This window comes from Pagrus pagrus, assembly GCF_965226575.1.
Source record: "Pagrus pagrus genome assembly, chromosome: 19".
In the NCBI taxonomy this organism is placed as follows: Eukaryota; Metazoa; Chordata; class Actinopteri; order Spariformes; family Sparidae; genus Pagrus; species Pagrus pagrus.
This window is the reverse complement of record NC_140203.1, coordinates 25947583-25975290: the sequence shown is the minus strand read 5'-3', so window position 1 is coordinate 25975290 and position 27708 is coordinate 25947583. Positions and strand designations below refer to the sequence as shown.

Below are 27708 nucleotides of genomic sequence, written 5' to 3'. Positions count from 1 at the left end.
ACTTCCTCTCATAACAGATTGGTCTTCTTGCAGGTTTCCCATGTGTTGGCATCCCTGCAGGCAGGTAACCGTGGCACCCAGGCCTGCATCACCGCGGCCAGCGCTGTGTCTGGAATCATCGCAGACCTCGACACAACCATCATGTTTGCAACTGCTGGTACTCTGAACAGGGAGAATGCGGAGACATTCGCTGACCACAGGTACTGATCACTAAAGAGACAGTATGATGTCACCGATAATAGATTAACTAGTTAATTACATGATATCTTCCATTTAATCACTATTAGTAACCTCTACTTTATTTTGAACAAAAATATTATACAAGGGAATTCCATCAACTCCATTTTCATTCATTTCATTCCTCTTACTTCATGACTTAAGCAAAAAGGGCAATACATCACAAGAGCAGTACCACAATATTACATCACAACAACACGAAAATAAGAAAAAAGGCAAAATTGGGAATAGCTGCTCCCACTTGGCTAGGGTTGATTTTCCAGCTATTACCCCCCCACTGGAAGTCTGATCCTCTTACTTGTCAACGCATGTCTACATTCCTCAATAAACACGCCCATTCAAGCACCTTTCATTCAACTGCAGGGTGTCGGCATGAGATTTCAATTATTTCACCAGAACACATTCACACATTAAAGCTGCTGTTGTTTAAGATTACTTAAGCTCCCTTTGCATTTTTAGTCTGATAAATATATAAATAAACAACTCAGCTCTGTTAAATACTGCAATGATGTAAACACAAGCCAAATACATATCAGGAACGTAAAGTCCTAAAATGCTGCCTGGTGCAGTTACTCCTTACTGTTTGCTTTGTGCTTACGTTACCTGCTGAAGGAGGCTGTTCCATGGATAAAACAATTACAATTGTGCTGTTGCTGCCACCAAGGCTCTGTTCTTTGGCTCAGAGGCTGTGTGCTTTACATTAATGTTAACTGCTAAAGGAGTGCATTATCTGTTAAAGGAGTTTGTTGCTGTTGCTGCAGCTCTGTTCTTCAGCTGTGTTCTTTATGCTAATTGTAGCTGCTAAAGGAGTGTGTTACTGCCGCAGTTGCTCCTCTATTGGGCTCAGGGGCAGCGTGCTTTGTGCACCTCGGTCACTGGCTCAACAACAGTATGTCACTGCCACTGCTGCTCACTTGTTGTTCTGGTCAGGGGCTGTGTGCTCAGTGATACTGAGTTACCAAGCTGCTGAGCAGCAGCAGCAGTGGCTTTCTTTGCCATTCTTGTGCCACTAGCTCACTAATAGCTTTAGCAATACATATGCATAGCCTTGTGGAACACTCTGGTCGTATGCAATAAGTGCAGAGTGCAAAGGGCAGAGTGGGCGCAGGCAGGTACGGAGGTAGATAGACAGGTAGCCTGTCCAATGAGGTGACTGGATGGGCGTTTCAGCGGCCTGGAACAGCCACAGTTAATGATTGTTTTCAATTTTATTTGTCAAAGCCTTTGATTTATTGTTTGCTGTAGGGATGTTAAGAGACCTTCTACAAATAAAACAAAAAACGCTTCTAGAATAATCTGCCACCCCTAGCTTTAACCAATGCGTGATGGCCCATAGTACACAGCAGAGTCATGCTTCTTTGTTTAGGCCAGCTCGGTTTGTCACTATAATGAGTGTAGCCGGTCCACCTACAGTGACAACCCACCTTAAGAAGTGAGCTTCACTTTAATCATTAGGTTTCAGGCAAGACACAACTTGCCTTGGGTCTTAAGAGTTGAGCATTTATTCACTGACAAACAGCCTAAACTGTACACACACTGCGCTGCTGCATTCACAGTTCTAACGTTACTGTAAACCTCATATTCATCGTCACAAATTCTCTTTGTCTTTGTCTCTCCACCACACAGTCGCTATCGTTTCGTTAACCCGCGTGTGTGTGTGTGTGTGTGTGTGTGTGTGTGCGTGTGCGTGTGCGTGTGCGTGTGTGTGTGAAAGCACTATTACATACGTACATTATAAGTAAATACCTATTCAATAAATCACTCTAACAGAAACTAATTAGACCAAAAACAAAAGAACAATAACTGTACTTGCCTTTTAAGAATAAAGCTTTTAAATGTGTGCAAATCTTAATTGAAGCTTCTCAGTGACAGCTGGTGACGCTGTGGCCTTTGTGTGTGCAGAGAATGCATCCTGAAGACAGCCAAGACTTTGGTGGAGGACACCAAGCTGCTGGTTTCTGGTGCCGGAGCTAGTCAGGAGAAACTGGCCCAGGCTGCCCAGTCTTCAGTGTCCACCATCACCAAATTAGCTGATGTGGTCAAACTGGGAGCTGCCAGCCTAGGTTCTGAGGACCCAGAGACCCAGGTATGAAAAGCAGAAGTGATTGGCAGAAAACATGGTGCATGTTTCTCAACATGTGTCTAGTTACCCTTTTTAAAATTGATATACTGACAAAAAGTGGTTAAAGGACAAAGTGTAGATTTAAGACTTCTATTTTACTCAACCTCTAACCTCAGCTACAACACAACATTCAGTAAGGTTCTGGTAACAGCCAAGCAACAAAGCCTAGCTGCATGGCTTTCAACAAATACTTGTGAACAAGAGCATAAGTTCGAGCCTCTCTTTACTGGTTACCACTAGGTTTTAGAATTGATTTTACTGATTGCTTGGGCATTATAATGAGGTTCTGTAGTGCTGCAGAGATGTCCTGGCCTACAGTTCTTGTTCTCCAGATGTAAGAAAACATGTTTATTTTCTACAGAACTGAACAAATGTCACATCATCATGATTTTTGCATCACAATAAAATATTGTTTTGTATATGTTTTTACCATAGCTCACAGCAATTAATGGCTTAGCTTCCAGTAATATTGCTGAATGCTGCTCCACTGCCTCAGATCCTCAGGCTGGTTCTCTGTTTGCTGTTTTAAATCACTTCTTAGTAGTTCTCACTGCTGACTTCCAACATTTTATTGTTGTAAAAAAAATGTTATCCCACTGTAGTCCTGATATATTTCAATTCTGGGTAAACCATGAATCATCATCATCATCATCATCATCATCATCATTGTTGTTATTATGCTATGTATAGTGAACTCTCTAGATTGTCTTATCTGGAGGCAGGCACAGACCACTAGCTTGAGTCTGAAGAACAAACCTACAGTAACACACATCCAGCCACTGAACCAGGACATAGCTGCTACTTTGTTTCTAGGTACATCATTTACCATATGAAAGCATCAAATTAAACTGAAGTACCACATCTGCACTTTACAGGTGGTCCTGATCAATGCGGTGAAAGACGTTGCAAAAGCTCTGGGCAACCTCATCAGCGCCACCAAGGCAGCTGCAGGCAAACCTCACGATGACCCCAGCATGCTGCAGCTTAAGAACTCTGCTAAGGTGAGATACAAAACCCATACTGTTTGAACGGCCGGGAATGGTTGGACCGTGCTGACACCTTTTAATGGGGCTCTCATTTAGTTTAGCAATGGGGAGACTGGTGTAAAATCTTAATAAGCTGCTGTATTTAAGGACACGCTGGGACCTGTACTCTACATTACTGCACGACTGACAGCAAATACTAACTTATGTCCTGTCCCGCCTGATCCAGCATTACTTCAGCAACATGCTGCAGCGCTCCTCCACAGTTAAATATCGGGTACATTTGCTTGTATGCCGTTCGATGGAGTTGTTGATGGAACACAGGATTGGGGAAACAGAGTAGAGGAGGGTCCAGCAGCCAAGGGCCACATACCTGTCCCTCAGAGAAGATGAGGGCTGCTGTTTAAACGGCACTGTGTCAGGTCCAGGCAACCTGGCTCTTAAAAGGAATGCAAATGCAAAATACAAATTCATGTTGCACCCAGAACACACCTATGACTAAGAGTCTAAATGCAGAGCCCTCGCACCTTGCACCTTATTTTGCACCCAAATTAGGCCCTGTTAACTAGCAAAAGGGATTTGGACACTTCCTGGATACACTGGCACTACAGACTTTAGACCATGCGCCATAAGTCGCTTAAGTGTGGCCCAGGATGTTTTGTGGTCTGTTGCACCTGGTTTCTTTTGGAAAAGTAAAACATTGTAGCTTGAGGATTAGGAAATGCAACTGCAGCACATTGCATAGAGACTCCTTCCATTTTTACCTTTCACAATAAGAGTCTGGGATACACCAATATACTGTATAAGAGGGAGCTAAAATACCATTAGACATTTCAGTGAAAGGCCATTCAAATAGCTTACAACATATTGTCCTTATTCGTTATTTAATAGTCAATGTTTTATAAGGAATATACAATTTGAATGTTTCATTAAAAATAGTACAAGTACTGTCTGTCAGTAGTATGTCATCTGTTGAACTGTGTCTTTTCTGATTGGACCTGACTGCTGTAGGTGATGGTGACCAACGTCACATCCCTCCTGAAGACGGTGAAGGCAGTGGAGGATGAAGCCACAAAGGGGACCAGGGCTTTGGAGGCCACAATTGAACACATCAAACAGGAGCTGGCTGTGAGTAATTGTACCCTTTCAATGGAAATGTTGGGTTGTCAATTTATTGGACAACAATTGGTATATTAAAATCCAACCCCTTCTACCAAGGAGGATTCATTCAGACTGCTGATGTCCTGTGACATAAAATCCACTTGACTGTTTGGTGAAAGAACTATGTTGTTATTTCAAGTATCTCACTAACAGCCCCCTGGTTATACCACACAGGTGTTCAGCAGTTCTGACCCACCACCAAAGACAACCACACCAGAGGAGTTCATTCGTATGACTAAGGGAATCACTATGGCAACAGCGAAGGCAGTGGCTGCTGGGAACTCCTGTCGTCAGGAAGATGTTATTGCCACAGCGAACCTCAGCAGAAGGGCCATTGCTGACATGCTGCACTCCTGCAAGGTACAGAACATAACTGATATACTGTATCTGCTGGTCAGCAGAGCTGCCTAATGATGAGAGACAGCAGTTGACAGTTGAAATGCCTAAATGAAGGATAAGTTACATTTTGAGAGATCTTGAAATCAAATGCTGATCAGAAAAGTACAGGGTTTGACTTACAAATAGTTTAACTATAAGATTTTAAAAACTTTTTAAGATATTGGAGCATTCTGATATTAACAAAGTGCTGGGATAGTTATTATTACATATCACCCACATATGCAGTAGTCCGGTGCTAGTTATTAAATCCCAGATTATAATGCACATCCATAACACACAGCTATTGATGACACATTTTCAGAACTTCAGTGCTGAATTCTGATTTATGAACTACATTGTGGTTTGGAAGGTGAAGTTATCAACCTCTTTAATTGTTACATCATTAGTTCCTTCACCTACAAGATAGTTATGTGTCTGGATTAATAGGTCAGCTCGACAACTTAATTGTAATAACTGTATTATAGTGTTATGGTGTGAAGTTTTGTGTTTTTTTGTGTTTTCAGGTTGTCCGTGCGTCCATACATCCGTTCAGTTTTTGTGAATGTGATATCTCAAGAACGCCTTATGGGAATTTCTTAAAATATGGCATATGTATCCACTTCAAGGATGAACTGACTAAATTTTGGTGGTGAAAGGTCAACAATTCACATGATCATTATGCCAAACTTTTACACAAATGGATAAAATGATTCATTTATGACATTTTATATACAAAACTCTGATAATATTCTATCAAAAGATTTGGCCATTATTCAACACCATAGCTCAGGAACAGGACCTGGACTAGTGTGCTGAGGCATGTTCTCGTTTTTAACTACTCTATATTTTATGATAATTTACCTTGGAATACTTACTTATCAAACTTAAGTCGGGTTGGAGAGGTCTCATCCCAACTTGGTGATCTGTGTACCAGTCCAACTCCAAAATGTAATTTACTAATATCATGTTTCTTATGGAAGACCAAATCATTTTCTCTCTTTTTGTCCTTACAAACATTGCATTTTAACATTTAAAGAGGCTTACTGCCTATACTGTCAGTGGTTGGTTCATATGTTGATTTCTGTTTGCTCTTTCAGCAAGCTGCCTACCACCCAGAGGTCAACAAGGAGGTCCAGATGAGAGCTCTGCGTTATGGCAATGAATGTGCTACTGGATATCTGGGCCTGCTGGAGCATGTGCTGGTGGTAAGCCACTCTCCTATTTTGACAAGTTTACCTCCCTGTTTATTTTTTTCTTGTGCATCAGGTTCACCATCACAAAAGCACAGAAAAAACAACTTGTCTCAAACAGCCTTAAATCAATAACATTCTGAGTTAGACTCATTTTTTTTCTGGGCTGCTGATGGAAGTAGCTATAGTGAACCATTTACATCATTCTCATACCTGTTGTTATTTGCACATGTGCAGCACTGATCAATCAGCTTGGTAAGACTGGGACAGTGACACAGAGGCTGCTGATAATGAAGCAGTGGTCACTTTTTTATTATGTCTTACTTCAGTTTTTCTTACAAACTCAGCACCGACTAATTGATGTTCAAGCACTGCTTGAACAGAGATGGATGGAAAACTGTTAAGAAGACAGTAGCCTTAACTTTAACACGTCAAAAAGCCTGTCCCTCCAGGTGCTGTGTTTTCTTCACAGCTGATCAGAACTGGAGAACTCCTATGAATACTGCAAAGTCATTTGGCGTGGGAGCGTTTGCCAATTCTACATATTCACATTAGAGTGAAAAGCCAGATTTCGGTGGGTGTTAGCAGGTGTCTTGTTCAGTGTGAAAGTGGTAATACTGTACTTTCTGAAAAAAAAGACAATGCTGAAATGTCCATAGGGTGAATGGCCAGCGGTATTTTGGAGAATTAGCACAAAAACACTACAGCTGTGTTAAAAGCTAATAAAATCTGAATTTAACATGACTAGTGTACTGTCTGTTCAAAGTGTGCCTGTACGGTTGCTTGGCCTCTGCTATTGGTCACTGCGGCTTTCTTGAGAAACCACTTGAGAAATAAGCTGAGGTATAAGCAGTGCCTCTGCTTCAGCCTGGCTCGTAGCTGGTAACTCATGGTCACCTTTAGCTGTCTCAGAAGTCGTGTTAAGATACTACTGGTGAAAATCCAACATTTTCTAGGTTTGTTGCTTCATAATAAAAAATGTTTTAATAACTGAAGGATTTACAGTAAATGTGTTAAACATCAAATCAGCATCATTTAGCAGAGCTGAATACTGCAGAGAGGAAGAGTTTTTACAGCAGCCTTTAACCACTACTCAACATAAGAGTGTCATTAAAGCACATGTGTTTGGGAAAGACCTGTTACTTTTTACAGTCCAGACCAACTCAAGATGCCGTAACATTGCAGATACAGGGACTTTTAATTTCACCTATGTGAAAAACAACCCGCAACGTTTCAGTAACTTAATATCATACTGCAAACTAAGCCCACTGTATCTACACACTTTATGGTCGACTACATTAATGATAGCATGCACATTCTGTGACCGTGGCAATGTGCTGCTAGTATTGTGGTATTGCTTATAATCTGCATTGAGATGACTTGATAGTGGAAAGAGTGACCACCATCATCGGCAAGCTGTCACACAGTAAGCTAACTGCTATATTCAAACTGGTCAAAGAGCTGTCGAAGAAATTTGACACTATACTTGAGAGAATGGGGACTGTTCAACAGCAAGTGTCTGATCTTGAGGATACCTCGACAGTGAACGTGCCGTGTTTGGACTGTCTGGAAACCAAACCCAATAGGGCACTGGAGCATCTGGTCAGTGTTGAGAACCGAAGGCGGTGGCAGAATGTGAGATCCGTTGAGCTGAAAAAAAGTTTTGAGGGCAAGGACCGCGTTGGTCTTTGACAACGGGATTCCTGTAGATTTGGGCAGCCAAGGAGACCAGATCCAGATCTCCAGAGCCCACCACACCAGTTCTCCACTGAAACTTGTTGGTGGTCATTGCAATTTGTAAATTTAGATCCCAGAACTCAGACAGGGTACGGTTCTGGCAGGTCAGGGGGAACAGAATAGACAGGGAACACATCAAAAATCCACAACGCCTGGATCACATTGGACAACGCCTGGGAGCTAGCAGTTAACAAAACTAAACTTGTTGTTACAAACGGAGGATTATTTTTGACATTTATTAATCAGAGCATGCACAATAATCTCTAGAAATCAGCAGGGAGAGGTGCATAGTAACAGCTGATTAACTTTACTGTTTGCACACGCTCTCTCCCCGTCCTCTCCTTGACTGTCCATTTACCTCCCTGTCAACTCGTCTCCCCTCTATTTACATGGGGGAAATGGAATTAGGGCCAAAAGATCTACAAAAATCTACAAAAGGCAGTGGACTAACAAACCAAATTTAGTGACATGTTCTCTATGTCTCTCTGTCTGATCGCCTCAGATCCATTTCAGGACTGTGGACAGCCTTGACACATCTTAAATCAACAAACATATTTTATCATTTCATAGCACAAACAGCCACTTAATTGTGGGGTTTACAGTGATCATATGCCAAAATAATACTCAGTACTAAAAAGCATAAATCACATGCCAGCTTAGTTCAACCCTTTCATGAACAACACTCAGCATTAATTACGCTTCAGGCGTCACTGCCTCACATGACCGCTACCTCTCTTTAAAGTCAGATTTAAATGCCTCCAAAAATAGGCAAGCAAGGACAGGATAGGTAACATTACATATTATACAAAATGTATTTGATAGTGACAAAGGAGGTGCCAGTGATGCCCTGCCTGCCGTGATCAAGATCTCTCATCCAAATGGAACGACTTCATCACTGTCCCACATGGAACAAATAAATCACTATATTCGAAGACTCCCTGCATCACAGTGATCTGGCTCAGCTCTGCATATGATTCATGTAACACAGCGGTTACTGCTGAGCTAAGAAGCACAGTGGTAAGAGTCATGTTATCTGGCTGACACTTAAAGGAGAGGACATTATACCTGTTGCATATAATACACATTCTTTTATTTTTACTTAATATTAATAATACTTCTGTTTTGTTGTGGTTAACCTCGCTGTAGATTTCACTGCTGCAATCAAGATGGGGAAGTTTGCTGTTTTTTTTTTTCTCTGTATATCTTGGTCGTTTAATTTTTTCCTTTTTTTCATCTTCTTCAATGGTAAAATAAAAACATCAAACCAATAGTAAGAATGAACAAGGATGTGAGGGAGTCCAAGCTTTTTGCTTGGAACTATTTCTGTTTCTGTTTGGAATCCTGACCCCCCTCATCAGCTCCACATATTGACTATATTTGTATCAAGATGTTTAACCCATTTTGTAGAGCAGTCTGATCTGATCACCACTTTGGTAAGGCAACCTCATACTGTATACCTATAGAACGCACATTTTCTTAGAATGTGGATACACTGTTGTTCTTGGATATCAACTTTATTAAATTATTTGAAGGACAAGCAGACCTATTATAACTCAGTGCAACTAAATCTGTGAGGGGGAGTCCAACTCTGTTAGAGAAGGAAGTTTAAAACTGTTAATTTGCATATATGTTTCCCTTTAAGTGTAAAAAATGATACATCACTGCAATGGGAGGTGAATTCAGTACTCTTTGTAGGAAGTGTAGATGTGAGCTGAGCCTGTGGTCCTGCCCTCTGATGGTGGGAAAAGAACAAGAAACTGCCTGCGGGTACACACTTGATCTCTCATGTCCTTGACCTCTATAGGAAATACAGCACTGCCACTGAGCTGGTGATCACGTTGTTCAGTGACATGGTTTGGTTTTTGCACAGTGAGACCTCTTACCTTTTAAAGTTGTTGACCTCACAGATGTGTGAATCTTTTCTAGAATTGATGAAATCACTAGTTTGTATTTGTGGAGCACAAACCTGCCATATTTTCTGTTTCCCCCTGTCTAATATTGTTTTTGCAGGGGAGTTTGGGTGATAGTGTATCCTCAGTATGTGTGTTGTCTGAGCATGTTTATATCAGTTTGTTGCTGTGCAATATGTGGACGTGTCAGCTCGTAGCATTAGTGTGGCCCGCTGTATGCATTCCTGTGCAGTTACGTCCTCGCCTCTATCTTCTCATGACAACGCATCTGAATAAACCTGAGCTGGGTATGAACTGAGCCCTCTTAATGCCCTGCACCTGTCGCACACTGCTCCAACCTGAATACTGCATGTCCACCTAGCACAGTCTGAGTACACAAACTGAAACCCAAACACATCTGAGCACCAACAAATCAAACTGTTTTGCCATTGCTTTCATTCAATTACTAGATATCAGCTTGCATGTGTTGTATACTGATGTGCTGACAGTGTCAGTGTAAATAACTGGAGAAATGGTAACTCCACCAATTTTACACAATAAAGGATAAGTTCACCCAGAAATGTAAATTCAGTCATTATCTACTCACCCCATGCTGATGAAAGCTGGGTGACATTTCATAGTCCACAAAACATGTCTGGAGCTTCACAGCAAAACAGGGTTGCACCATTCTCCTGAACAAATGATGTAGCTGGGCACTTGTTTTAAAAGTTTAGGTTTTTTTTAAAGTAAAATGGCTCCATACAGGTCGTTTGGTGTAATCCAAGTCTACAGAAATCCAGAGAAAAGGGGAAAAAGCATTTTTTGCACCCTTTTTAAAGCTGAAGTCTTCACTGTAGCTGCTAAGCTAAAAGTGTTAGCATACACAATATGTGATGTGGGTGTACTTTATGTTTTATTTCAGTTGTTTTTAAAACAAGTCCCCATCTGTTGTTTAGGAGAATGCTGCAATGCTGTTTTGCTGTAAAGCTCCATCGGCATCGGGGTGGGTAGATAATGACTGAATTTTAATTTCCTGTGTGTTTGCAGGTCTTGGGGAGTACTACTGCTCATATGAAAAAAGTAGTATAAAGGCTTTTGTGGCTCCAGAGGAAGCTGCATGTAATGATAAGTTGGCTCCAGTGATGTCACTCAGCAAGTTGCATTGTGGGTTATTTAGGCACAATGTTTTGAAAAGCAGTCCACTGGTCTCACATCACACTCCAATAACACTGGTGGACTCATTATGGACAGTTGGTTCTGCAGCAGAACCAGAGATATCACCTTTTTTATTCTAGAAATTCTTTTTCCTTTTCAAAACTTGGCACCTACATTACCCACAATGATGCTTAGCCACTGAGTGACGTTACTGAAAGCAGTTTTCAGATTACATGTAGCTTCCTCTGGAGCAGTATATCTCCCCAAGACCTGTATAAAACACAAACATTTTAATTCAGTCATTACCTACCCACCCCTACCCACCCCAGCTTCACAGCAAAACATTGTTAAGCCTTTGTCACATTGGTGCCTCCAAAATCACTTGATTCTAAATAATTAATATGGGTGTGTGAGGCAATTATGTTATTCCACAGATACAAAGCCTCTCTTATGTATATCTTTTCACTTAAAGATGAAATAGACATCTGTTCACCTTCCCCCTCCTTGTGTTTCCTTGTGCTATTACATTTACATTACCTCATCACTTTCTTTGTCTCCTCAATCAGCGGGGTTCTTTTTCTTTTGCAGTGTAGAGTTTGCACAGTTATTCCAGTTGTTCCACTGTTGCCTATAATGTGCAATCAGTAATTACCTCAGAATGATAAGTAGAAGCAGAATACATGCTGGTTTCCACTCGAACAGTCACCAATAAATGGTTGTCTACAAGCACGTATCAGTACTTCTGTCTGCTGCATTAGTCTGTAAATGAAAAGAATGACAAGGGAAGTTCAGTTTTACTTATTGTGACTAATCAGCGTATGCATGTTGTGTATTATGTATTGCAACAATGCCAGAATAGCTGTCATTACATGTGACCATTTGCAGGACTTTGGCTTTTTATACCCTTTAAATTAATGTCATTAATTTATCAATTATACCTGTAAAGCATCATCTGTGGTGATATCTCAATCATCTGTTTTTTAGTTTATAGCAGTCATATCAGATTTTACAAGTAGTGGATAAAATGACAAAATAAACACAGGGAAGTAACATGATTTGTTATAGATTGATTTGTATCCTGCAAAAACATCGCAAACCTGGATAGCACAATGGTTTTATTTTGAAATTTGGTCTTTACCTTATTTTTCATCTTAAGTTGAAAATTAAATTGAGATGATCAGCAGAGGTAAAGCAGAAAGCAGTTGGAATTTCCCAGGAAATGTTGGAAAATAGCAGAATATTATTATTAAATCATATTGATTGGGTCATTTTTAATAAATTTCATGGTAAATATTGTGGTAATTTGGGGGCACTTTACAAACAAATTCAAATATTTTACTTGGCAGTTGCCACCTACTTTACATGAAATTTCCAAGCCTGTAAAATGAAGTGTTATGTAAACATCTTAAGCATTGGCAATACAGAATGTGAATGTAAAAAACGGTTAAATTACAGGTTATGACCTTTTTTTTTTCTTCACCCACAGGTTATCCAGAAGCCCTCTCATGATCTGAAGCAACAGTTGGCCAACTACTCCAAGCGGGTGGCAGGCTCTGTCACTGAGCTCATCCAGGCTGCAGAGGCCATGAAAGGTATATTAACCTTTGACCTCTTCAATAATAGAATGACAGCAGAACAACGCTGCATTCTTCAGGGTGTCTCTTTATGTCCGATCTTACATTTAATGGTGTCACTGTCCTTATTGGCCAGTCTAAATCAGTCTTTATACATCATCCCTAAACAGACATTTTTACCAGCAGTGAGCTTTCATCATGATCATCAAGACAATTGTTTCATACATGTGTTAAACATTTACAGAATAGCACTGATGTAATATCAAATAAGAAATTACAGTTGTCCCCTTTCGAACCACTTGGTATACAATTTAAATTCTGACTTGATGCCCCTAGTGAATTAGTAAAAAGGGTAGACTATGCACACTGCCTTTCAGACATACACAAGACCTGTCTTAAGTAGCCCAGCATCAGGTCTTATTTAGAGTACTTCATGTAAATGAGCCCTGGCCCCTGCCAGTAATTTGAAGTACGACTCGTAGATATCCAGCTAAGAGCTCTACAGTTTCACACACTCTGTTCTGGGATCCCCCTCTCAAGAGTGAGGTACAAATTACATTGAACTCAAATGGAGGGAAAGTAATCCTCAGAGCTTTAGATCACAGATTAATGTCCCTGTGCTCTAGTTTAAGAGACATTAGCATTGGTATAAGTTCATGACTTCGCTCAACAGATGATGCAAGTGGGACAACCATAGTGGCTCTGAGAGATGGAGGAGCTGTGATTTATGTGCAGGAATGGGGTTCAACAAGATTTTATCCAATCAAAACTAAGCAACGAATACACATCAAGTGAATTTTATTTAGATCGCAATTAACAACTAAAGTTATCCCATGACACTTTTAAATTGGAGCAGGTCTAGATCATACTCTCTGAAGATGTCAAAGAGATAGACAGAAACTTTAAAAGGTTTAGTGAACGCCACATGAAGGTGATGAAGGTAAAGAAGCTTTGATTTCAGAGGATTATACTTGCTGGGAGAGTCGATGTTGGAAAAAGCTTTTGACACTTGTTGACAAAGTTTGCAAGGAGAATAAACTACATTAGGTGGCCTCGATGTGATCATCGACAGAAAAAATGTTGCAGCAGATTCAATCAAAGACACTTTTTAGTAGCACTTGACTCTGTGATCCTACCTTACCTTCTCTTTAAGGAAAGTAGAATATATTAGACTAGTAAATAGGATATTGAACTGCTGGTCACTATGCAGTCAGTTGGCAGTTAATGAATCGCCAACTGGACCAGGTTTGTACAAAATTTAGAAATCATGTCAGGGTTCGGATCGTGTTTGGTCACATCAGTAGTTGTTACTGCCTTGATATTACTCCAGTTCTGTATAAGTACATGCTTAAATAGTAAACATAAAAAATATGTGCACTATTTAAATGTATATGTATGTATGTTTGTAGTACAGTGCCTTTTTAAGGAAATCTACACTGTTCTTGTCTGTAAACAAGAAAGCTGTAACCATAGTAACAGCTGAGTGACAAAGTAAACAAAGTCAGTGGGGACGTCGGGTTCGAGTCGGGTTTGGACAAGAAAAAAAAACAGAATTCAGTAAAATGCATCCCAGGCCACACTCTAGATCAGTATTGGTGCTTTAAGAGGTTCTACTATATTTCTTGTGGTATGAACATACCAAGCTATTTAAAGGCTCCAGTTTGTTTAGGGTTCTCCAGACACTACTGGTTTATTATTATTTCAGATGAAGATGTGTCTCTTAAGTCAGTACACAATATACAGTACACAATATACAGTACATCTTGGTATTTTCTACTAAGTGGGCTGAATGTTCAATTGCAAGTCAAAGCTACTGTATATTTGAAATGTTTTATTATAACAGACTGTGAGTTGAAAAAAAAAATGCAAAGACAGGGTTTTCTTCCCTGTTTGAAAATATACAGCCACAAAAGTTTCTATAAAAATTCTATAAAAGAAATAGCAGGGCTGGAGGTTAACTTTTTTGACACATGGCACTGGAGCTACAGAGGTTAAAAGTTTTGCAGCACTGGTCACAGAACTGTAGTATGAAGTATGAAAGTATCAAGTGAGTGTAGTTACAAAATTTCAATTTTGTGTTGGGGGAAGTTTAAAAAGTAATTTTCAGTGGCCTTTCAAATGAATATAGTACTGAAAAAATGCTTTAAACATCTTATCTTATATAATATTATATTATCTATATGTATTCTATGATACACGTGGCATGGACAGAGAGACTTTGTCTGAAGTGCGTGCGTGTTACTGCAGTGATTTTATTCATGGCACAGACAGATTTTGCGTTGCACGTGCAATATACAGGCCCGCTGTAGACTGATTAACAGACTTATTAAAATACTGTATTGGCACTGTGCCTCCCTCAGTGTTGCAGGAGAACTTGTGAGTGAGTGAAGCGGGTTTGTTTGGAGAGTGTGAGAGAGGAGAGACGTGGCTTTACAGAAGACATGTTGCATCACACAACATCACACTTTATCCATGTAAACTGTTTTGTCCAAAACTATATGTCGTTTGAAAATATATCTATGTCTGAAAAAGTTGAGCTATTGGTCAGCTCAATGGCCTTAAAGGGGCTCTATGTAACAATTTATAACAATTTACATATATTAATCCATTTTTTTATTGGCCATATGTGAGCGGAACAACCTGCTTCCAGCAAAACACAAAATTTCCTTCAGAGTCCCTTTGAAATTATATTGCAATATTTGTAGGCTATATTGTGATGCACGATACATATCTTAATATGTTGAAATCTCCTTGAAAGCACTTCATGAATGCTCGGGCTGGGCAACCAAATAAAATATCTCAATATTTATTACCCCCATAGGTTTATGTAATACAATCATCAGCAATGTGGATATAATGGCTAAGTGGTTAAAAACAAGTATTAGAACAAGTGGAACAGTCTGGTGAGTTCAGTCAGACATCACTTTACTATAATGCAGACTTTAAAACCAGTAAAGGACAACACTTATGTTACCATACAACCATATCCAAGATCTAAGACTACTGTATATACAGTCCATATACAATAAAGTCTCATATGACAAGTAACGATATATTTTGATATATTGCCTGGTACACACCAACAATTTCAACAAATACATTAGTAATGATATAGCATAATTCATAATTCAGCGAAAAAAGCAGAATAAAATAAATTATAAAGAATCTGGAAAATAAAGTGGTACAGTAAAGCATTGTGACTAAGTATTGTGTATGTGTTGTAGGCACAGAGTGGGTGGACCCTGAGGATCCCACCGTCATCGCAGAGAATGAGCTGCTGGGAGCAGCGGCAGCTATTGAAGCAGCTGCCAAGAAACTGGAGCAGCTGAGGCCCAGGACCAAACCCAAGGTCAGAGGGCTTTTTACAGAGCAGCAGCATTCACACTGAGCCTGTTAACCTTACCACAGGGTCACATACAGTGTACATCTTCGTCACACTATGAATGATTACTGGACACCAGCTTACAGTGTTGTAAACCAGCCCAGTTCACTTTTTTTAAGAAAGGGGCCTTTATATGTGAATAAATGTTTCAAAGATCTGTAACACAATGTGCTTATTAACTGTTGGTGTCCCTCTCTTATAATCAGGAGGCAGATGAGAGCTTGAACTTTGAGGAGCAGATTCTGGAGGCTGCCAAATCCATCGCAGCTGCCACCAGTGCTCTGGTCAAAGCAGCTTCAGCAGCACAGAGGGAGCTGGTGGCTCAAGGGAAGGTATGATGGAATCCAGCTAAAGGATGAATATTCTCTTAGATCTAACTATAAAGTCAATTCTGAAGACATCAGGCATCGTTCCACGGAGAAATGGTTAAAGCCAGTGAGTTTCTCATGTGATGTGCATAAACCCCAAAACATGGTTGTACTGTAACGGCACATTTTTGGAGCACACCTGTCTTTCCCCCAATAACTGCTTCACAAACGTGTAGTTGAGGTCTGCCAGCCCTAAAAGAGACAACATGAAGAAATGTTTGATACATTTTTTTATTTTTTTATTTATTTGAGTCAATCAGACATTTCTTTAGATGTATTATCATAAGCATTTATGAAACACCACACAAATGTGAAGGATCGGGTCCCATGTGCAGACAACAGCTGGACAACAAAAATGCTTTTGTGTTCATGAAGGACCTATTCACATGGTAACAAGCTGACAGAACAAAAGTTTTCAGGCCTTGAAGAAAACTTCTAGTCATTCTCATCTTTGTTTTAGCAGGAACTTTACTTTAATTTTCTGAAGAGAAGGACCAGCTTGAACTTTACCTGAGTGTAAACATGTAGACAAGCCTTAATTATTTGTCTTATTTGCCAAATTTAACTTTTTCCACTCCGGGATTGAACCAAACAGAAGTAGCTCATCATTGTCAATCTGAACCTCAAGCCTGTTTCCTTCATTCCATCCTGTGCATTTTATGTTTCAGATATCCATGAATGCTTTGGACTTAAAATAGGAATTAATCCGTTATAATTCTGAACCCTGTTTTTCTGTATTTTCAGGTGGGAGCGATCCCAGCTAATGCAGTGGATGATGGACAGTGGTCTCAGGGGCTTATTTCAGCTGTAAGTCTCCTACCTAAAGCTTTATCTAATCATTATTTGAAGTTATTAGTAAAACATCTTACTGACAAATGCCTTTGACTGTTCAGGCTCGAATGGTTGCTGCAGCAACCAACAATCTGTGTGAAGCAGCCAACTCAGCGGTGCAGGGACATGCCAGCGAGGAGAAGCTCATCTCGTCAGCCAAGCAGGTGGCGGCCTCCACCGCTCAGCTGCTGGTGGCTTGCAAGGTTAAGGCTGACCAGGACTCCCAGACCATGAAGAGGCTCCAGGTCAGAACTGCACATTAATGTCTATCAAGCTGATTTACAAACACATGCCCACTCCTGTGGTACTACAGAGATGCTTCATTCCTCAAGCTATAGGACTCCTCTACTCATCTTCCACTCTAACAAAAAAACTATTTTTTATGATGGTTTGTTTTATGTGTAGCATAAAAAAAACAGAGCTTGCATTTCGTTTTAAATTCACCCTTGTAAAGATGTCAAAAATAGAGGCAAAGGATCTGCGTTAGTTAGCATGGTGACAGAGCTTATTTGAACTTGTTCCATTTTCTCAAGACGGAAAAGGCAGGGTTAGAAAGCTCGCTAACCCTCTAATCCTCCTAGTCGTCAGACTGACATCTGATATTGGCAAAATTCAAAGTGAGTTGTGAGATCCTCATCTGTTCTGTGAATGATTCAGACCTACAGTACCTGCTGAGGGAACAATGACATTAGTCATTCTGCAACAGCTGAGGTTGTTTGAGAGCAGTCTATTAATAGGCTGGAGTCTGAATGTTTAGGATTACAGGTGAGCTGCATGATCTGTACAGCTGCTACATCAGGATTAGCATGTTCTATATTTAGCACAGGTAAGAGTTCTCTTTACATAGTGCTGCAAGTTCAGTAGTTTTTTAAAGGGGTAAAGCTCCAGAGATGTAATATTGCTATTACATACAGTTGGGGGACTCACAAGATACGGGTTAAAAAACAGCAAGAGAGGCTGAGACATCCAGACTATTAGTCCCTAGTATGACTCAAGATGCAAAAAAAGGTCCTCCATTGCCTTTAATGCAATAAATAGAAACTTTCTGGTAGTACCTCCATGCCAGGTGAACTCATATTTCAAACCCCACACTTTATACCAGTTTGTAACTCATGCTTTCTGATATAAACTTGTCTCCATATCCAAACTAGTGAAAGTTAGCCCTGATTACCTTTATGTGTGAAATTGGTGGAGTGTCCCCTTTTTCCTCTTAAAATGCACTGAAAGCATAGAGTCAGAGACGGAAATAATGTGCTGTAGCAGTGAAGGTTGTTGTGACCTTTATGTGTAACTGATGCGGTCAGTCCCAAGACATAACAGAAACTACAAGTATCTCCTGTCACCCCATCCACCCAAAAATACTATCTTTAAGTCTGCATGTAGCTGGGAGCACATCAGCCTGCTCAGGCCTTCTCATATTCTCTGATCCAATCAGCAGTGGCTTATCTCCTCCTCTTCTGGGCCTGCAGCTGCCACCACAGTAATTCCCATACATTTATGTCTACAGGAGCTCTGGAAACAATCCACCAGTTCAGCCATGGCACCAAGAACTGGAAACATTAGCCATGATCTATGATTACACCAGCAGCATTTGCTCTCTTCACTCTTTGCCATGATGCTTTTTAAGGTTATAATTATTCAGAGTGCTGAGTAATGGACGCTCTCTCAGCTGAATGTGTGAATAGCTGGCTGTTTAGACTGTTCTTGACTGCGTGTGGTTGGGGGACAGAACTGGGTGATAGATGTAACCAAGTATATTTACTCAAGCACTATGGTCAAGTACAATTTTGAGGTATTTGTACCTTACCTCAGTATTTTTATTTTCTGTTTCATTTAATTGTACTTTAATTAGTTAAATAACATTATGACTAATAACGAATAAATTACCTTGTAGTTACTTTGCAGGTTACATGCTGCATCAGAGCCAAATTAGAGCATTTTTAGTTCAGGAACTAATGGACGACGAGGAGGCCTCTGCGAAGTCCATTGATTCCTGAGTATGGATACGCCTGAGGGCATTATCCCGCTAATACCAAGGTCACTAGTGAAAGAAAAAAACATTAGGATAATTAATGTATAATTTTGTGTGTTTTGCAATTAAAATATAAATTAAACAAGCAATATCTCTGTTTCCCCTGCGACACCTGAGAGTTTGACTAATTGCTCAAACAATAATTGCAATTCCATAAACTTCTTATGTATTGGAAACATTCACTACTCCACTAAATAGAACAGACCTTAGCTGCGACTTGGCAATGGTAGATAAACTGGTAGATAAACTCAGCTAGCTAAAAGCTAACGTGATTATAATTTCACAGCAAAGATTCAAAGTACACAACATTGCGTACTGTTGACAAACCGTAAATATAATTTCACAGCATGTTAACAACAGGAGCTAGCTAACCGGCCATGTCTCTGTACCCAAATCAATAAAACAAATTCTCGAACAAATGACTGGCCGGCAGCAGCCTAAAGTAGAGAATTGAATAGCTAATGGGATGTAGGACGATCACTTGATACAGTAAGCTCAGAGGGAATCAAACAGGGTTTACTCACCTTTTTATGAGTTATCTATTTGTTATTATGGACAGTTAGCCAGCGGACACTTAGGATACCCACTTTTTAATTGAAGCTCTGAGTGGTTCTTGGAGCTTTTGTGTTAAAAGCACCACCCTGTGGTGCATTGAAGGACTGCATTTTGTTTTGTAAGGAAGATATTCATATATTTTTTAAAAATTTAAATTATTTTAAATGTCAAGGTGTCTGCAGCCAGCTGATGCCAATGCCACTCATTTCAGATACAGGATATAGCGCATTCATTTAGAATGGTGGAAGGACAGTTTCATGGAACTACTTGAGGAGTTCCAGAGGTTTCCCTATATCACAAGTTAATTCACCCCCTCCAGCCAATCAGAATCGAGTATTCACCCAGCCCATGGTATAATATACAGTACAGTATAGATGCAACACTTTTGTTTTTGCACCCATTTTAAGTAAAAGATTTAGACTTTTATGCCCAAGACGAATCATTTCTTTCCGATGTTGAGCTCAAATTTGTCTTTTTGAGCACAGATTCAGTTTAAACATTAATTTGTATTTTGTTCTGCTTCTTTTTTGTTTTTTATTTCAACTTGTTCGTAACTCGACATCATTGTAAAGGAGGGTAACTTCAATAGTTCTTGGAGTTTAAATAAAGGTTTGAACTTGTCAGCAGTTCAAACCTTTGCCTTGTCAAGACAATCCATCCACCTGACAGCTGTGACATATCAAAGTGCTGATTAAACAGCATTATTATTGCTGTCTGGTTACACGTAGTCTGTGGTTGTGAGGCTGGTTAGATGCACTGCCAAATTCTCAGGAATGACATTAGAGATTGCTTATGGTAGTTAAATGAACATACTGTACAGTTAACAGACAGCAGCTCTGGTAGACATTACCGCAGTCAGGATGCCAATTGCACGCTCCTTTAAAAAATTGTGACATCACAGTGTTGTGTACAGTTTTGGTACCACTCATAGGCAATGAGATTTGGTGCACTGTGCCGTGTGTAGGCGCATTTGATATTTTTGCGCAGTGCACATATCACTTTCTCTGTTTGGCATAAGTAATAGTGGTACAAAGAAACCAGCTGAGCCACTCCACGCAGCACCTGCAAGTTCAGGCAGTCCACAAAGAACCCAAACAAGCAGAAACACCCCAAAGCTCGGTTTATGACGAATGAATACTGTAAGGAGTAGTAGAGCGTCCGAGTTTTCATAATGTTTCTATATTTTGTTGATACTAGTTTATTTTTCCCCTATTATTTGATTTGAAAAATATTAATAATAGCCACACACAGTTAACATAAGCCAGGAGGGCACCAAGGGAAGGGTTAGAGCCACTGGCCTGTTCATATGAGCAGAAAAAAGCTTTTAAAGTATGGATACAGTCTTAGCCCTAGTCGAATTATGGTTTATAATGTCAAAGCTCAAACTATAATTTTATTCCCTGCATAATAAACGGCATCACTCCTGACAACCCATAACAATCTGGAAATTGAATTATCTCATTCCCATGCTTTAAGAAAGTTATTAAACGGTGGCCACACATGATATTTTTGTTCTCAGATCACCAGATGGTCACACCCTCAATTTGAGTAAAGACAAACTACCCCCACCCTATCCCAGGAGGGTCAGACATGCAATAGATGTGGCGTGTACAGAACAGACCAACAAAATCACAGAGCATACAGATTACGATGATTACTCGTCACTTATGTAGACAGCTGTATTGATTTAAACTTGTAATGACTAAAAACACTGCTGATATGAGTGCACTATGACAGTCCCAGTGTAGTTAGAGAGCTCTGTGGGCTCTGTGTACAGCTTATAAAGGGATCTTAAGGACCAGACTAACAGTAACATTCCAGCCGAAGATAAATCAAGAGAGGAGGACTCACTTATGTCTGTGTGACTGTACCGTCCTCTCTGCCAGCTCAGTTTCTGATTTCAGCCCAAGGACCCGCAAAAGGAGAAAACTCTGCTTTGTTAGATCCTAACTGCCCAATGAGAGAGATGTTTAGCCTTGAGTGTAGTTGAGCAGGCTGCTCCTTGTTGCCTTTTACAGCTATGCTCAGACGCTGAGCAGGAAAAAACCTGTTATGGTTTTCTCTCTGAGCACTGGGGATAGTTATCATTCCCTTTCCAGGAGTTGTTGTGCACAAGACACAGTTGATGTGTCTGCTGCTTCAATTCTGCACAAGTCTGTTTCCACATCCCCCCAAAGACTAAATCATGGTCCATGGTTAAGGACAGCAGAATCTGTTTAGCACTGCTTTTATAATTTACCTGTATATTTTTAGTTTGAGGAAAAACACCTAAAATCAGTCCAGCTTACTAGCTTTTTCTGGAGCTTTGAACCATGAAAAGCTCCACAAAAAGCTAGTGCGAGGACTTGGAGCTACGAATGAACTTTGACTTGACTTAATTTTTTGTGTTTTTGCAGGCTGCTGGAAATGCTGTGAAGAGAGCCTCTGATAACCTGGTGAAAGCAGCACAGAAAGCAGCGTTTGATGCTCAGGATGACCAGGCTGTGGTGGTCAAGAGTAAGATGGTGGGAGGCATCGCTCAGGTGAGAAAAACATCTCAAACACACAGCAGGAGCACACATTTGAGCACAGAGCATGTAAGACCTGTTTTCCTGCAGCTTTGTGAGGATGAGACACTATTTATTAGTTCTGTTTTCTGACATGTATTACTCAGTGTTTGGTGATGTATTTTTTAGGTAATAGTTCTACATAGTTTTGAGGAAAAAAAATTGAACTTCAAAGCTGGATTCTGTGCGTGCAGGCACAGCGACTTTGGATTTTTCATTAAAAATATTTTTTGCTTCTTTTGTCACATTTTTCATTCAATCTTCTGTGACTCAACTCTGACACCTCTGGCACTTTGGCCTTCAGTCTCACGCTTTCACGCTGCTCAACCAATTCTCACACCAAAACACCCCAACAGCAACACGGCTGTTACATATGCAACCCAAGACTCTATGAGCTGTTAAATTACTCTGACTGGTGCGTGATTATAAGCAGAGGGAAGGTAGAATCAGAGGGGGTCGCTGTCTAAGCGCCAAATCTCTGCTTGGGCCCCCGCATCCATGGTTAAATTCCCCACTAATTGATGTATTGACGTCACAGAGCAATAAAGTGTTCACAGGTAAAAGTATAGTATGATATACAGCTGACCTGAAGAAATGTAACCCCCAACGCAAAAATGACAGTTACTTATATAAACCACCAAAGTGTTACAAAGACTAACAAACAGTAACAGTGATAAGTTCTGTGTTCCTACATCGTTCTTCCCATCTAGCTCTTCGTTTCAACACAACTGTGTCCACAACAATGATGGAACAACGTGTAACGTTAGTGCAAGCAGTAGCAACAAACTGCTAGCGCTACCAGCCTGACAGTGGCTAGCTATAGGAGGACAAAGTTTTACAAATGGACCGTCATATGTACGATGTTCATTAACTTGTTCAGAAGATGTTGTTCTATGGAGGACAGTGGATTACATAAAAGGAATACACTAAACTGCAGCAGGCTGAACAGTGAGTGAAACATTCATAATTAGTTTGAACTTCAATTTTGGTTATGAAGAAATCAGCTAGTATGTGAGGTCGGTCTGAGGTCGGTCTGATGTTAACTCCATGCTTACCACATCTCGGCTCCAGCCTGTGTCACTGCCTGCTTGTGTTAGACTGTCTGCTTTGAATTTGAATCCTTGTAGTGGTGCAGTCTGATGTGTCTATTTTATGATCATGTTATTCCCGTGTAAGAAAGACGTGGTGCTGACACAGTGCACCTGGCATGACTGGCAGCTGACGACCTGTCAGACTGTTGCTGGCCATTGGCTGTAGTGCTGAACCGTTCATCAATCAGTGGATGTAAAGTGCTGCATGCTGTCCTCTGTGCTGAAATGACTGGATGCACTGGCATCCGGCTTTCTTTTATTGTTCTTCAGAACTTGCTTGGCAAGTTGCAAGTGACAATTTGTGATGTGGATATGATAGGACAGGCCAGGACAGGTTAGGATAGGAAAGGATAGAATATGTCAGCTTTTAAAATGACTATCAGAATGGCCCCTTGAGAATGCTGCTGTTGAAACAACTAACCCAAGACATCACTATGTCATGGTTTGGGAACTGGACTTGGCAGTTAACTGTCTTTCTTCAGAATTACTCACCCAGCTTTTAACTACGCAATAATGGGAAAAACAATAATTCAATCACTATTCAAATGTGAGTGTAGTTAACTAGCAGCAAGCTTCTGCAACATGTAGTTTAACTGCTAGCTTATGACCATGTAGTGTACTACTCCCTGACACTGCATTCAGGTGGTTATCTTCTGGCCATCTGGTACTCATTTTATTAATTCTTTACTGTTCATGAGAGGGGGCTATGGATTAATCTTCATCCAGTTCTTTATTGATCTTTTATCTTTGCATGCTTTTTGCATGGACTTTATGGATGGACAGTACTGCATTACCGCTACCACTGCTATGCTAAATGAAGGAACAAGAATATTTGCAAGTCAAAACAATACAGTTTTGATAAGCTTTCTTTAAAGGAGTTTAGGGTTTTACAGTACGATAAGATAAGATAAGACAAGATAACATATGTTTTTGGCTAACGCAATGCTATTTTGGGTAACAAATTAGCTGAAGTTGCGTTGTATGTTTAAATTTTTTCAAATCCACTAAGGGGTAGGACAGAGAAGCTAATGTTAGCCTAAACTTTGATACAGTAACATCCAAGGCTGAGTCCCACAGCGTGTATTGGCATGAATGCGGGTTTTTATTAAAAACAGGTAAACACACTTATAATCAGCAATTAACTCCTTTCACAGAGCCAGAGGACGAGTTTGCCTTTCTGTTTTTTCTCCTTGCATGTCACATTTGTCATCAGGAAAGCGCTGGTAAAACGGGCAACAGTAGAAAGCAGCAGATCATATACCTCATCAGACAACATCCAGAAGACATAGAAAATGTTTGAAAAAGTCTTAATCAGTAATATTCTGAATCAGACACAGTTTTTCCAAAGGCTGATAACAGAAGCTGCTAAGGAGTGAGAGGTCTCGCTTCTTCCTGATGCGCACTACTGATCAGGCAGCTGACTGGGCTCAGACCACACGGAAGCCACAAACAATGGTTCATTTTTGAATACCTTTTACTTCAGTCTCTCTTTTAAACTCTGTGCTGACTGAATGATTGTGTTGTGTTGCAGATCATCGCCGCTCAGGAGGAGATGCTACGTAAAGAAAGGGAGCTTGAAGATGCCAGAAAGAAGCTGGCAATGATCAGACAGCAGCAGTACAAGTTCCTTCCCTCCGAGCTGCGGGAGGACGGCCAGGAACAGTGAGAGTTTGTGTGACCCAACACATCAGTAATGCAATAATGATCCATGGAATGCTCAGGACCTTCTCCCAGCTACATGTAGAGGAAGGAGGCTTCATGCTTCCGTAGAGATGTAACATTAGGCAGATTGACTCCAATTCCACAGTGATGTATCAGGATCATTATTATCATTCTATTTCTGTATTTAATTTTCAGTCAACAGCTTAATAATGCCATTGATTATGAATTTTGATCATACCAAATTATATGAATATATATACTTTAAGCGCTTATTAAGATGTCTTTACTTATGATCATTTACTTTCCAATATATCCAGCTCTCTTTCATCTTTCTTTATCTGGATTGCATGTCTTTGTTGGTACATGCTGTGTGGCTTCATAAGATGACGAAGGCAAGCACATTTCTTTTTTCTATGCAAACTATGCATAATCTATGCAAATTTTCCATGCAGATTTTTTTTTGTGTGAACACGTTCAGAGGCTAAAACTCTGTTGTCATATGATGATGATAATATTCAGCATGTTACATGTTATACTGTTCAAATCCGATACAAGGACAATGAAACAAATGTTGCGGTTTTTAAGTTGAGATTTGAAAATATAACTTTGCGGTCGAACAAATCAAATCAAGGAATGCAAGATTGAGCTATTAAATGTATTAGAAAGGTATCTTCATATATGTTGCTATCTTCGTAAAAAATATTTGTGAAAGTGTTTTGATTTGAACAGCTGCAGTATTCAGGCATCAGAGGACTTGTTTATGTAAAGATTATGAAGCCATATATTTAACTTCAAGACATTTGACATCATATAGACTGTATTTGGGTGCTTGGTGTCTAGCAAGTCACTCCAGGAACATGTTCTCTGTGCCAATGTTAGTGCTTGATGCGGTGCTTAATACTCTCTAGAGAATTCCTGTCATAGTACAATCCCACGATTCTACTTCTACTCTGAGGTATACATGATCTGTTGGCTACCTAATGATTTCCTGTGCATTATTATTTACATAGAGTTCAGTTTATTTTTCATTACCAAGGCCCTCACTTTAGCTCAGTCTTTGTTCCTGGTAAATGTGTGCTTATAAAGTGCCTTCATAATTGATATGACAAGTATCATTAACTGATGCCAACCTTCTTAGTGCACTTACTTCATAACTCATTCCAATAATTTATCAGAACATCATTTAATTCCACCCTTACACCACATGTCTTTATTTTCTTTTACGTATTATTTTTAGAACATGGCACAACTATTGCAGTTTGCCTACTATAAAAATGACTGTAATCATGCAAAGCCTTTTGTCTTTTGTTCACATTTTGACTTAACCGTGTTATAAATGCTGGTGTACAGCAGCACCACTTCATTGGCACTGTAACAGAGATTTATATTCAATAAAGCCAGTTTTCAGTGAAACTGTTGACATCAATTTTGTAGTTTGACATGAACTATTTCCTATCCCACCCTGCTCACAGGAGAAAGAGGTTCCACTTCCTCAACACTTTTTAGAGTTACACTTGTGTAGAGCTCCTGTAAAGACATCAAGGTTCAAGGTGATTTATTTTTAATTATACAACACAAGGTTGCATCACAAAATTAAAGTTTGTCACTCCTTCATGCTAGGCAAACATAAAACATATAGTTATTTATATACACATATACAATAACATGTAGTGCATTTTCTTTAATTCAACAAGATGGTGATGATAACATGCTCGACATCTTCACATTTAACGCTCAACATCTAGTAAACGCTGTCCATCAACTTTGACTGCATGTGAACGCCAAGAATCAGTGATGTAAACAGAGTCCACCTCTGCTTGTCCCGCTGTAGTCCTGGAACAGCTCGATCCAGGATGTGGTGGTGGAGACAGGTCTCTAAAGATGTGGGGATAACAGTCTCTGATTTCCTGTTGAGTCCAATTCCGTCCATTTTATTTCCCTGTGACCGGACATCAGCCAGGAGCAGCCTTTAATCCAAAATGGATTGGCATGGATGTTATTCTGACTCTTCCTCTCCTCCCTGGGGTGGTCCTGCTGGTCAGGTTGGATGGTTGAAAGGTGCCATAGGCAGTGATTGTCTCAAAGTCTGCTGCTCTTCATCCAAAACCAGAACCCTCTTCTACAATGCTGATGAATGTATTTCTGTCAACAAATAACAAAAAAATGTGGTGAAATTCAAAGAAGCTACCGTCCACTGTATCTGTATGTACTGTATGTAGCAGGGGTTATATTTTCTATAAATGTAGTGGACAAAAGTTCCTCCATCCATCTAACTATGTATGAACTGTATTTTATATGAAAGTGTTCTTTTTCATTAGATAATCATACAGTGTTTTATTCATACAGTATATGAAGCAATTAACAGATTATTGAGGATAAGTAAGGAATGGACAGATTACCTCCTCCAGCAAAAATAAGGTTAAATAAGGAGTACTTTTAACCCTGCCCCCCACCCCCTTTTCTCTGAATTATCTCCAATAGTCCTCTGCTAGGATAACACCAGATCGAAGGTTTACTGTGTTAATTTGATTAATCACGGATGTCTCTGATAAGATACACCATGTAAGCACATCACCTGAAACACAACCCACAAAAGTGTATCTTTTCATTCTGTGCATCCCTGACTGTTTTATGCCCACCCAGCATGCTCTGATTGACGACAGGGCTCAAGACTTGAAAGCAGATTGGACAGATGGAAATCGAGTGTAGGGAAAAGGAACTTTGTTTTTTTATTATTGTATGCAGGTAATTTTCTGTTTTCAGGTTACATGCAGGTTATGTAGACATTCTAAATCTAACTTCCACTGCTTTAAAT

At 39.9% G+C, this 27708-nt stretch overlaps 1 protein-coding gene across 2 annotated transcripts in view; it reads left to right on the top strand.

The window, feature by feature from the left end:
* The window catches only part of tln1 (talin 1), an 87110-nt gene extending 60804 nt beyond the window's left edge, over positions 1–26306 (top strand). For both annotated transcript variants that reach the window (XM_084383411.1, XM_084383412.1), the window contains exons 45-57: positions 34–200; positions 2140–2323; positions 3235–3360; positions 4354–4470; positions 4678–4863; positions 5979–6086; positions 12339–12444; positions 15651–15775; positions 16015–16140; positions 16921–16983; positions 17070–17252; positions 21991–22116; positions 24763–26306. In XM_084383411.1, coding sequence (XP_084239537.1) covers positions 34–200; positions 2140–2323; positions 3235–3360; positions 4354–4470; positions 4678–4863; positions 5979–6086; positions 12339–12444; positions 15651–15775; positions 16015–16140; positions 16921–16983; positions 17070–17252; positions 21991–22116; positions 24763–24897 — 1752 coding nt within the window. In that variant the 3' untranslated portion in view covers positions 24898–26306. The remainder of the gene's footprint in view (positions 1–33; positions 201–2139; positions 2324–3234; positions 3361–4353; positions 4471–4677; positions 4864–5978; positions 6087–12338; positions 12445–15650; positions 15776–16014; positions 16141–16920; positions 16984–17069; positions 17253–21990; positions 22117–24762) is intronic.
* The last annotated feature ends 1402 nt before the right edge of the window (positions 26307–27708 follow it).